At 40.3% G+C, this 13,385-nt stretch overlaps 1 protein-coding gene across 5 annotated transcripts in view; it reads left to right on the top strand.

The window, feature by feature from the left end:
* eya1 (EYA transcriptional coactivator and phosphatase 1) overlaps positions 1-13,182 on the top strand; it is a 76,811-nt gene extending 63,629 nt beyond the window's left edge. For all 5 annotated transcript variants that reach the window (XM_060899965.1, XM_060899963.1, XM_060899967.1 and 2 more), the window contains exons 12-17: positions 2,435-2,493; positions 2,752-2,912; positions 3,109-3,223; positions 3,429-3,550; positions 4,211-4,311; positions 11,099-13,182. In XM_060899965.1, coding sequence (XP_060755948.1) covers positions 2,435-2,493; positions 2,752-2,912; positions 3,109-3,223; positions 3,429-3,550; positions 4,211-4,311; positions 11,099-11,179 — 639 coding nt within the window. In that variant the 3' untranslated portion in view covers positions 11,180-13,182. The remainder of the gene's footprint in view (positions 1-2,434; positions 2,494-2,751; positions 2,913-3,108; positions 3,224-3,428; positions 3,551-4,210; positions 4,312-11,098) is intronic.
* The last annotated feature ends 203 nt before the right edge of the window (positions 13,183-13,385 follow it).

Raw genomic sequence — 13,385 nt, 5'->3', positions numbered from 1 at the left:
GGCAGAACTCCCAAACATTCATGGCTCTTCCAAGTGGAAGAGTGGGTGGGTTGGTTGGTGTGTGTGTGTGTTGGGGGGGGCTATAAATGGAAAACTAATAACAGATTTTCAGTCTGCACTCTACACAAAAACGCCTCGGGCCATGCTAGTGTGTGGCTCGGCAGCAATCAGAGGTCATAATTTCATTGGCGGTTAGCATCAGGTTCAATTTTTCTAGTATGTTACATTTAGCAGAAAGTCTGGTTTGCGTTAGCGTCAGTGTAGAGCTGAGGAACTCGTCGTCCTCTCCAAGAAAACGAAAGGAGCATGGATGCGCTCATTATCCCGCACAGTACAGATACTCTTCATTTAGTCATTGGCCTGCAACAAAGCGAGCGTGTCTGTCCTTCCTTTTACAAAGACGCGTTAAACATCTCATCTCATCTCATTATCTCTAGCCGCTTTATCCTGTTCTACAGGCATACATGTCAACCTTTGATCAATCAAACCTGTATAACCAACCTCCAAAATCCGTATTTCCCTTATAAAATCCGTATAAGATGCAAATTAAAATAATTAACCTAAAATTTGAATGATAATTAACAATGATATATCCCAGTTACTTTTTTATTCAATATTAATAACAATAAACCTTCAGAATGAATACAAAGCTCCAATGTTTGACAAAAACACAAAGTGTCACTCTAATGTTCTGAATTGTACTCCATGACAGCTTTTTTAGCGCTCTGCACCAATACCTCACGAGGCTGCATGTCACAGCAAGTGTCTGTGTTGATCTTGCCGGAGTGCCCATTCAGAATCGTTTCATACTGAAAGTCGCTCAGGTGGAAATATGCGTTTCAGACAAAATGTTAAGGTTGGCGGGATTCTCGCAATGCGGTCTGCGCATGATCAGAAGTGGAACGAAGTCTCGCTACCACAAGATAACGCGCGATTTCATAAGACTCTTTACTGGCTGTCTGTGGTGTACAGTACGTTTGTAAATGTTATGCGCTCTTTTATCATAGTGGGAATTGATTATAGCTCTAAATAAATATTGAAGTTTTTTAAAGAATCTATAACTTTATTTGTACGCCCGTATACTACGTTTATTGAATCAAATCCGTATAAAATACGGACATTCCGTATAGGTTGACATGTATGTACAGGGTCGCAGGCAAGCTGGAGCCTATCCCAGCTGACTACGGGCGAAAGGTGGGGTACACCCTGGACAAGTCGCCAGGTCATCACAGGGCTGACACATAGACACAGACAACCATTCATACTCACATTCACACCTACGGTCAATTTAGAGTCACCAGTTAACCTAACCTGCATGTCTTTGGACTGTGGGGGAAACCGGAGCACCCGGAGGAAACCCACGCGGACACGGGGAGAACATGCAAACTCCGCACAGAAAGGCCCTCGCCGGCCACGGGGCTCGAACCCGGACCTTCTTGCTGTGAGGCGACAGCGCTAACCACTACACCACCGTGCCGCCCGCGTTAAACATTTATTACAAAATGTTAATAACATGCAACTTGGATTACAGCTGGATATTTTAGATATTGGATGTTTCATGTCAGGACCTTCCCATGCAATACAGAACTTGACAGAAAGTTAAATTCGGTTACCTAATCACAAACTTAATTATGTAACCACATCACAAACTCCGATTTTCCTTATTTCCCATTCTTACTCTGTCGCTAATCCTTTAGGAAGCTGGTTAGCTGAGCTAATATGACTAAATTAGTACAATATACTGTCCCATATTAAAGCCTGTATTTTAGCGATTCCACCCTTTTTTTCTGTTTTTTAGGATGCCTGTTTAGGTCATGCATTAATGAGACCTGTAAATGTTTTTTTAAATTATTATATTAATAAATAGGTACCATTGGATGGTTATTCTTCTACTGTACGTTTCTAATCCAGCTTTCTGTCTTTGTCTCATCACAGTTTGCTAATGCAGAAACTGGAAGTCACCCACTGTATGACTTGTGTAATACGACTGTTTAAAAGCACATTATCACAACCGAGAAGAATTCCATGACTAGATACGTGGCAAACACTGGCAGCTTATATTAGTGTTTTTGAAGCCCCACTGATCTCATCCCAGCTGATGTTTATCTAGTAATAGATGAAAAAGCATTAAGCTCTTCCCTCTAGTACTAGTACCCAAGTGGCTACACCCTCAGTCCCCTGATGATTGTGTTTATTTTTATTAAGACCGAGCAGGTGGGGGGTTCAAGCCTGGAAGTGGTTTTAGGCCATGATTTCTGCTTTCCGCCCTGAGCTCTATGCTTCAAAATGGGAATTCCACAGTTGTTGACATTACTCACTTCACATGGATCCGAGCTGCCAAATCGCACCCAGTTTCACACGTGTAAGCCATTAATCAAATCGGCCTACTTTAATTTGGACTGTCTTCTGTTTTTTTCCTGCGCTTTTTCTACAGGAGTGTGATCAAGTCCACATTGACGACGTTTCCTCTGATGACAACGGTCAAGATCTGAGGTAAAGAAGGTCAAATATGACATTTACAAAGTTTTTCCTTTCAGCAAAATGTAGTCGCTCAGACAAGACGTTTGGTTTCTGAAGGCTGTTTCTTTATTTTGGAAGTCACCAAAAAGCTTTTCCATAAATGTCTAGTTCTTTAGACACCAAACATCAAGGCTGATCGACTACATTTGGTGCAAGTTGTACTTTTGTGCAAATGTAGTGGTACTCTCAGTCCACTATGATAATCTGAAACTAATTTATCTCTTTTTATAGCACGTATAACTTCAGTACGGATGGCTTTCATGCCGCCGCCACCAGTGCCAACCTGTGTTTGGCGACCGGTGTGAGAGGAGGAGTGGACTGGATGAGAAAGCTGGCCTTCCGTTACAGACGAGTAAAAGAAATTTACACCACCTACAAAAACAACGTCGGAGGTAATTCCACAATAAAAATGCTCAAGGCAAATTGCTGGATTGGAAGGAGAGAAAGGGGAATGGAAATGCGTGTCAACAAAAACACTCTGAGGTTTTTCCACCAAGCCTACAACTTGGGCTGGGGCTAAATTTTGAAATTTCTGGAGTTGTTTGCAAAAACGGGCCAACTCAAACAAGACTTTCTGTTGGTTTTCAGGACTTCTGGGTCCGGCCAAAAGGGAGGCCTGGCTGCAACTGCGAGCAGAAATTGAAGCTTTGACAGATTCCTGGTTAACACTGGCACTGAAAGCACTAACATTAATCCACTCAAGGTAAGGAAAATTATTGAGAGTGCAGATACATAAATCTAAAAAATTACAGAATAGTCCTTCAGTCTATACATTCCCAACCTCACATTTGACACACATTATATATTTTTGTGAACATTTACAGAGTTACTAATGGTGACACGATTAGCTAGCAGTTTCATCCAAAATCTAAGAAAATCATGCTTTCTTTTATCTGCTTCAATTCCAGGTCAAATTGTGTGAACATCTTAGTGACCACGACGCAGCTCATACCTGCCCTCGCAAAAGTGCTGCTCTACGGACTGGGAATAGTTTTTCCAATCGAGAATATTTATAGCGCTACAAAAATAGGTGAGTGATAGCTCCTCTACCTGCAGGTTCCTGTGGGCAGAACAATCAGGATATTATGTTATTATGTGTAAACATCAGCGGACGCATGGCGCAGGATTGGTTTAGACTGCAGAAGGGGGCGGACACACGAGAGGTTTGAAGTTGGTTTCTAAGGAAAAGGCCTAATCAGGCTAGGATTATTTTCTTGGAGCTGGGCCTGAGCTGGGCCTCTCCTTTTTTTCAGGCCTGCATATGAAACCACTTCGGCAAATTTATGTCATTCCACACGGACATTTTTGCCCCCTCACCCCTCCACTCCTGCCTCCGCTTCTTCAAATGCAAAATAAACTCTAAGCATGGAGTCCATGGGTTTTTGGGCCATCGCTGAGCAGAGCCGGTTCTGGTTGCGGGCTGCATGCCTCCCTAAACCCTGACATTAGCATGTGAGGCTGATTTAGCTCGTTAAACTCCATTTGTCCCAGGTTTAGGGAGGAGAAAGACACACTTAATGCTTTTCAGGCCACTTTTATCTGGGCATTGATCTTATCGAATCCCCCAAGCTACGGCTAAGTGTTTACACTGGGTAATTTTGTGTAACTTATTGCGTATTTAGAGAGCTCTCACAAAAGGCTGGCTCTTGGATGCGTTTGGAAGCACTAAACCTGTTTCTGTTCTCCGCAGGCAAAGAGAGCTGCTTCGAGCGAGTAATTCAGAGATTCGGGAGGAAAGTTGTTTATGTGGTGGTGGGAGACGGAGTAGAAGAGGAGCAGAGCTCCAAAAAGGTAAATGAGAAACCCTTCACTCGACCCTGCTCAACTCTCCCCCCCCATCGTCTCTTTCACATTCGTCCATTTATTCCCAAAAAGCCCATTGGCGAAACGAGAAAATAGCTTCCACAATTGAATCAGCACTGACAGCTCAAGTGTAAAAAGGGGGCGAGATGGCATAATTATACATTGCTGAGCTGAGCTGAAGCAGCATGAATGCGTGTAACGCTAGACAAGTCCTTTCAGGCATGATCGAGAGACCGGCCCATAAACAGAGCACGCGTTTAAGAAGCTTACATCTTTGTTTGATGAAATGTGGGATGTTTTTCTTCTGTGGGTTGAAGATGAGGGAACGGCTTGGCTGCCAAAGCCTTTTGATGTGTTGTACGACACGGTGCAGTAGCAGCCGGGTCTTGTACTTGCTCTCGTCTGTGCTGTTCAAAGGAGGATTTGAAGGATTTATATTACCTGCTGACTGTCTAAAAGCCCTTTGTGTGCTGAGTTCCTGCCAAGTTTTTCATGTAAACTCAACTCTCGAACCATAAACCGCAAAAGATGAAGATATTCGTTAGCTAATTAATTACCCGAGGGAACAAACATTTCCCTGACAGGTAAGAGACAGATCCAAAAGATGAACCTACATGGTGACACACTTCTTTATTATATCCTGCCAAGTATTTAGTTGCATGTTGTCAATTAGCGATGCAAGGAATGTGGATGTTCACACATCTCCACATATTAGTTTTTGACAGTCCCGTACACCTGTGGGAATGAAGTATGGAGATTCTCTCTTCATTTGCACTCGGAATAGCATCAGATAATAGACGGATGTCAGAGTTTTGTCGTTATTTCTCCCCTCTTTTGTCCATTAAAGAATCCCCAAAACAATCCCCCTCTGCTTAATAACCCAGCTGAGGTGAAGAAGAGATAACATCTCTGGCTTTTAAAACTTGAAAGCAGAAGACAATTTACAAAACAAAAAAAAAAAAAAGGAAAAAAGAAAAAGAGTCTTTTAAGGGTCAGCGCAAGCTCCTCTAAGCGGAACATATGCCTGAGAGAAGCTATACCATTGATAAGAGGCAGTAATGGAAGCACTGAAGACTCCTGACAAGCTTCTTTCATTCTCGCAGACTCATATTTCTCCCAGCGTCTCTCGGAGAACAAAGCCTCATTCGCAATGTCGTGTTTAGGGAAGTTTGGACCGTACAGTGCATTCATACTTATTTTCCCAGTAGAGCTTTAAAAAAAACAAAACAAAAAAGAGATCTCAAGAGTGCTACAAATTCCTTTTTCTAATTTCTCGACTTTACTAATGAGGTCATTAAAATGTTTGAAAAGAAATGCATCTAACAATTAAGGAAATTTGCTCGCTTTTTTTTTTCTTGCACCAAAACATTTCAAATTAAAATACCCATTCATTCAAAGTTTGAATTAATCCGCTTGCATAACAGGAAGTAAATTGTTAGTCATTAAAAATATCCATGTTACACCAATGTCTTTGAGAACAAGAACGAAGTAAAGCACTAGTTGTGAAAAAGAAAGTGGAAGGAAGGATTTTTAAACATGCTACCATTTGCTACCACTTTTGCTAAATTGCTAACTTTCTAAATACCTGTTACTTCCTCATTGCAACTCCATTTTAATGCCAATAAAAAGATTCATGGAAAAGGAAAGAAATTAAATGGCAAAGGTTTTATGAAGAATGAAAAAAGGATATTGTAATATGCTTGCCCATACTGGTATTCTTAGCTAGCTGGAAAATTTCTAGTAATATAAATAGCTAATTAGGTTCTAGCTTAAGTTCAAGAACTTGTGTCCCTATTCCACGGCACTACAAACCATTTATCAATGTGAAATAAATCTTATCATAGCTAACAGGACGGGAAATGTTTTAACTCTTTTAATAGTTAGCTATAAGGATATTCATTGGACAAATATTCAAATGAACATGTTTATTTTGCCAACTCACTTTCTTTTCTTAGGCTATGGTCACACTACAGATTGCAATGCTTTGCAATGGGTTATCGATGAAAATAAGGCGTGTTGGTGGTGATGCTTTCCCGAGCTTCGGGGAGTTTTCCCAATCCCATCTGCAAGCATTCGCTGGTCAGTTTGCCGACAAAAACATCGCCACCAAATTTCAATGCATGCATGGAAATGTTTTGCAGCATTTATGGCCATTCACGAGGCAGAGACACACCAAAAAACAACTCGCGAAGCTCAGACAACATTCGCCGTGCACTGCACGTTTGGTGGCGGTGCTACTAATTTTTCATCGCCAAGTATTTGCGAGCTGTAGTGTGACCACAGCCTTAACTATCACAATGTAAATTTTCTATCCTTATACACCAAATTGGTGTAAAAGACACTGTTGTGTGCAAATGATACCCTCACATTTCCACTACACACAAGTAATATTCGACATACTGTAGGCTGCTATTATAGTGTAGACTTTTTGTCAATATTAAAATTACATGTCACAATAGCTTCCTGATGTTTTGTAACAATGTGTATAACATCCTGCTGTTCTATTAAAAATGAGTAAAATTAGTATGCTCTTTTTTCTGGTCAGCTTTTCATTCAGGTCTTTACTTCTAGCTTGTTGGATACTTTCAATTATCTACAACTAGCAGGTTATTGCCTGGGTTTTGCAAAATTCTAGGTTGCCCCCAGACTTCCATGTCAAATTTGTTGAAGATCTGTCAAGAAATGGTGACGTTAACCCAAGACAAACAAAAATCCAAACATGCACCACCCAGGGGCCCACCGGGGACCCCCTGGGGCTCAAGTATGGAATTTTTGAGTTCTGCCAAATTGTGGCTACCTCCTGTATCTGCATGCCAAGTTTAGTGAAGATCTGTCAAGAGTTTGCATTGATAAATGTCACGTGAAAGGCATTGAGGAAGGGGGTGAGTGGATGTTGTGCCCCCCAGGAACATCCCTGGGGCCCGTATATGAATTTTGTTTATATCTGCAAAATTCCGGGTCATCCCCTGACCTACTTGCCAAATTTGGTGAAAATCCATCAAGAAATGGCGACGTTAGCTCAAGACAAACAAACAAACAAACTTTGCCACTTATTATATATCTGAATTGCTGGATGGAGGAGGGTAGCTAGATGGAAACATGGCTAGCATTACTCCTGGGAGCTAGCTAATATTCATAGATTTGGTTGAACTATAGACTAAGTCTATGTTCAGAAATATTTTGCCGGAAACATGGCTAGTTTATGTTCATAAGTTTATTGTCATAAGATGTTTTTCAGGTTCTAACGAGATACAAACTTATTACGTTGTAATGTTGTACTATATCTTACGCATACTTAGAACAAAATCATCCACCGAAAAGTTTCACGTGACAAGTTTGTATGTTGTAATAATGTGAAAATATCTTGTTATAACAATAAACTTTTCACGTTATAACATGATATTGATCCATTTTTCTTTTTCTGGTGTGGCAGCAATACGTTTCCATACATTACTCATGGGAGGTAGCTAATATTCATTTATTTGCTTGAACAATAGATGAAGTATGTATTTAGAAATGTAGAAATGTGTAGCTATTATACAAGATAAACAGAGCAAGCTGTCTGATGTAGCTATGTAGTTAAATAGCTACATACTGTAATTATATAGTCCAAATGATATAGTCCAAATAACTGACTTTAAGTGCTAGTTAGATAGATGACCTACTCTATAATGGACAGTAAGGTACAGTTTTTTGGGGGAAAAAAATGCTTTGCATTACATCATTCCATTGTGGATTATTTTCCTAAAAGAGCACAGCTTGAAGTGTTTTATTCCTCTCATACTGCAGCAATTTGCCAATGATTACAGTTTTTTATTTATTGATAAATGACATTTCATACTTTTTATCCATTTATAGTTACGAGTAACATTGTGGAATGTCTATGGCATCATAGAAAACGCACTGACTGGAGACTCCTGACCCTCGAGACTCTCCTATAAATGTTCCAAAAACATCACCATATCAATGGTTAAATGTTTTTCTTGAGAACCCTCTCCATCATCCAAGTCCCTGCAAAGTCCCAGTCTCGGCATTGTTACTATAGAAACGGATTAGAACATGCACCTTAATAAAGCCTGGGATTTGAAGCACAGCTATCACTACTGTCAAAGCTGCTGTTATTTCACAATTATTTACTGAAGGTGAAGTGAATATTGGTGAATAATAATGAAGTCGAGGTTATTATTCACCAATATTCACTGAGCCTGAGGTGGATAATTGTTTTAGTATAAATACACAGGTGATTATTTTTTCAAAAAAATATAAAAAAATCATATAAAAATAATTTATTTCAAATTTCAAAAGCCGCATGCAAATGTAATAACACCACAGCACAGACTTGTCACTTATCTCTGCTGAGTAATACAAAATACTTTGCTTTGAAATAGATATGGTGGTGTAGTGGTTAGCACTGTCGCCTCACAGCAAGAAGGTTCTACAGTGGTGCTTGAAAGTTTCTGAACCCTTTAGAATTTTCTATATTTCTGCATAAATATGACCTAAAACGTCATCAGATTTTCACACAAGTCCTAAAAGTAGATAAAGAGAACCCAGTTAAACAAAGGAGACAAAAATATTATACTTGGTCATTTATTTATTGAGGAAAATGATCCAATATTACATATCTGTGAGTGGCAAAAGTATGTGAACCTCTAGGCTTAGCAGTTAATTTGAAGGTGAAATTAGAGTCAGGTGTTTTCAATCAATGGGACGACAATCAGGTGTGAGTGGGCACCCTGTTTTATTTAAAGAACAGGGATCTATCAAAGTCTGATCTTCACAACACATGTTTGTGGAAGTGTATCATGGCACGAACAAAGGAGATTTCTGAGGACCTCAGAAAAAGCATTGTTGATGCTCATCAGGCTGGAAAAGGTTACAAAACCATCTCTAAAGAGTTTGGACTCCACCAATCCACAGTCAGACAGATTGTGTACAAATGGAAGAAATTCAAGACCATTGTTACCCTCCCCAGGAGTGGTCGACCAACAAAGATCACTCCAAGAGCAAGGCGTGTAATAGTCGGCGAGGTCACAAAGGACCCCAGGGTAACTTCTAAGCAACTGAAGGCCTCTCTCACATTGGCTAATGTTAATGTTCAAGAGTCCACCATCAGGAGAACACTGAACAACAATGGTGTGAATAGCAGGGTTGCAAGGAGAAAGCCACTGCTCTCCAAAAACAACATTGCTGCTCATCTGCAGTTTGCTAAAGATCACATGGACAAGCCAGAAGGCTATTGGAAAAATGTTTTGTGGATGGATGAGACCAAAATAGAAATTTTTGGTTTAAATGAGAAGCGTTATTTTTGGAGAAAGGAAAACACTGCATTCCAGCATAAGAACCTTATCCCATCTGTGAAACATGGTGGTGGTAGTATCATGGTTTGGGCCTGTTTTGCTGCATCTGGGCCAGGACGGCTTGCCATCATTGATGGAACAATGAATTCTGAATTATACCAGTGAATTCTAAAGGAAAATGTCAGGACATCTGTCCATGAACTGAATCTCAAGAGAAGGTGGGTCATGCAGCAAGACAACGACCCTAAGCACACAAGTCATTCTACCAAAGAATGGTTAAAGAAGAATAAAGTTAATGTTTTGGAATGGCCAAGTCAAAGTCCTGACCTTAATCCAATGGAAATGTTGTGGAAGGACCTGAAGCGAGCAGTTCATGTGAGGAAACCCACCAACATCCCAGAGTTGAAGCTGTTCTGTATGGAGGAATGGGCTAAAATTCCTCCAAGCCGGTGTGCAGGACTGATCAGCAGTTACCGGAAATGTTTAGTTGCAGTTATTGCTGCACAAGGGGGTCACACCAGATACTGAAAGCAAAGGTTCACATACTTTTGCCACTCACAGATATGTAATATTGGATCATTTTCCTCAATAAATAAATGACTAAGTATCATATTTTTGTCTTATTTGTTTAACTGGGTTCTCTTTATCTACTTTTAGGACTTGTGTGAAAATCTGATGATGTTTTAGGTCATATTTATGCAGAAATATAGAAAATTCTAAAGGGTTCACAAACTTTCAAGCACCACTGTAGATTCAAGCCCAGCAACCAATGGGGGTCTTTCTGTGCGGAGTTTGCATGTTCTCCCCGTGTCTGCGTGGGTTTCCTCTGGGTGCTCCGGTTTCCCCCACAGTCCAAAGACATGCGGTTAGTTTAACATGGGGTGGCCTTGAGCTAAAGTACCCTTGAGCGAGGCACCTAACCCCTAACTGCTCTCTGGGTGCTGTAGTATAGCTGCCCACTGCTCTGGATATGTGTCTGTGCTCATTGCTCACTTGTGTGTGTTCACTGCTTCAGATGGGTTAAATGCAGAGGAGAAATTTCATTGTGCTTGAGTGTGCATGTGACAAATAAAAGTTTCTTCTTCTTCTTAAATCACAGTTCCACCTTACCTTTGAATAGTTTTCGACCAAATTTTGTAGCATCTTTCGTACTTTTAGGAACAGCATTTTCTTTCATCATTTGTAATTCTTCCTCACTTACGGTGACAAAGTGATTGGCCGCTATTTTGCCGAGTCACTCGAGGTGATTATTGAGAAATAGTCTGAATTTCTTGACCAGTCAGTGTCTGTGATCTTCTATAATCACCTGTGTATTTATACTAAAGAAAATGAATCAGCACCTTCTGACCAATCAGATTTGAGAACTCAGCAGCACTGGGTGATATGTAACATTTCCGTCATAATGTGATGAGAGGTTTGTTTTTTGTTTTTCCCCCAGTGATGTGCTCATTGGTGTTTTTTATTTCTCTCTCTAGCACAACATGCCGTTCTGGAGGATCTCCAGTCATTCGGACCTCATGGCTCTTCATCACGCGCTGGACTTGGAGTATTTGTAGCACTGTGACATCCTCATCTCTACTCCTTCTACTCAGCACGGACCGACGACAGAACGTTAACACACTTAACTGGGGAAAACAAACGCAAACACGCAGGTTATAAGTGCAAATCGGCCTGCGACTCGTCTTAACCCTAAACCTCGGCCCTCGGCGGAGCGCTCGATTGGAGGATTGCGACTTTTTATGTCGCTGCAGCTGCAGGTTACTGTGAATTGACTCGGCTTCTTTCTGAAAAAGCCGTCAGAATGTTTTATGGATTTTTTTCTGGAAAAAAACAAACAAAAAAAAAAAACTCTGCGAGGGTTCACACCTGTGAGGAAACCAGAGCTACCGACATCGCTTTCGGCTCTTAGTGAGACTCCGATCCCGCTGAGATTCAGCGTGATTTCCCCTCTTCTCTTTACTCGGGTTCGCTTGAAACCACTGCGCTGGATGTCCTACGCTTCTAATTTATAATCGGACACTTTGTTGAGAGCGCCGCCTCCCTGCGAGAGACTTATCGCCTTTTTTGTTTTGTGTGTTTCTCGCCATACAGAGTACTTTGATTCCAAGAAGACGTTTATGGAGAAGAAGAAAACGGATTTTCTAATAATTTAAAGAAAAGAAAGAAAAACTTTATCTGCATTTGCTCAGACAATCAGATGTGTACAGAATACGGCGGATTTTTCGTGTGTGTATATTTTTAATCACTGGACTATTCCTTCCTGTTTTGCTTTAGCTACAGTTCATGCTATTCAGTGCTTTTTTTTTTTTTGGTGGAAGTACACTAAGGCAAGAGTGCACCACAAAGAACTTGTGCGGGGCCTCGAAGTGTCGCTTAATGGTCTAAGTGTAGATCGGAACGATTTCTTGAGAATTTTCGTCATGACCAAAAGCATGGATGTCAAGTGTCAATGATTTCGTATTTTGTTTACGGATTTATTGATTATTTTATTATTTTATTTCCTCCCTTGCTAGTCAAAGTTTCTGTATTTATTTACAGGACCTCGGTAGCATTTTATTTTGAAATAAATACATGTATTTATGGGATAAAACACATCAGAAAAGAAAGTGATAATCAAAATGAATGTCAAGTTTTGAGTCGAGCGTCTGTACGCTCCCCACTGACTCCTTTTTCTGTTTAACGTTTAAAAGCAATTAGACCTCAAACCTCCACAATATTTCAAGGTTTTGTTATCTTTTGTACTGGCACTAAAGGCAGAAACTCTTGTACATTAAGTGTAATTTTTGTATGAAGTAGTCTTTTTAATTTTGATTTTTGGAAATGTTGCTGTAGTTGGGAGAAAAAAAAATCTTCATAGTGCTTAGATAAATAAGACTGTGGACTTGGGAAACTTTAAAGCTCTAAGGACTGTAAGAAAGCCACTACACACACACACACACACACACACACACACACACACAATGACGCAAAGGGGTCAAGAACACACATGCGCTACCGACTGTGAATTTCCTCAGCAGGAATTGAATCCGTGTGTGAGTTTCTGACCGGTTTCTGCTCCGTCGTCAGTGTTGCTTCATTCCTGAAGGTGAAGTGTTCTGCTGCCCCTTTCCCCTGTCTAAACTCTAACCCTCTAACCATCCCCCCAACCCCAAATATATGCGTCTTTAACCGACAATACCCAAAATCTACCCCAATTAATATCTCCTTATATAAAATCTGCCCATTTAATCTGCCCCATAACCCCGACCCAAATAAATTCTGCCCCTTTAATGCCACCACAACGTAAATCTGCCCCCTCCCATATAAAATCTGCCCGTTTACTATGCTCCTTTCTCCTGTCCCCCAGGGTAACACATATTGCTGCTAGTTCATGGTCATATTAGATGGGAGATGTTTTATACAGTAAGTTTTTTTTTTAATAATAAATATTGCAATCATAATGCAAACTGGAAAAATATTGACGTGGGCCTCGTCGTGAACACACAAACATTTGTTGTGTCTGAAAAAAAGATATGTACAGATTTTTTTGACATTTATTATTTGATTGTGTTTAAATTAATAAAACATTGATTTGTGAACTGGTACACACACACACACACACACCGTCCTCTGTGTGCATCTATTTATTGTACTATGGATCAATTCCGGTTTGAGAATTCAGTCGGGTGTACAAAGCTAATGGCTGATAGGTTTAGATAGATAGATAGAGATTGATAGATTGATTGATAGATTGATTTTACTTTATGAATCCCAAGCTGGGAA

Source organism: Neoarius graeffei, chromosome 19 (genome assembly GCF_027579695.1).
Source record: "Neoarius graeffei isolate fNeoGra1 chromosome 19, fNeoGra1.pri, whole genome shotgun sequence".
NCBI lineage: Eukaryota > Metazoa > Chordata > Actinopteri > Siluriformes > Ariidae > Neoarius > Neoarius graeffei.
This window is presented reverse-complemented; position numbering and strand designations above follow the sequence as displayed.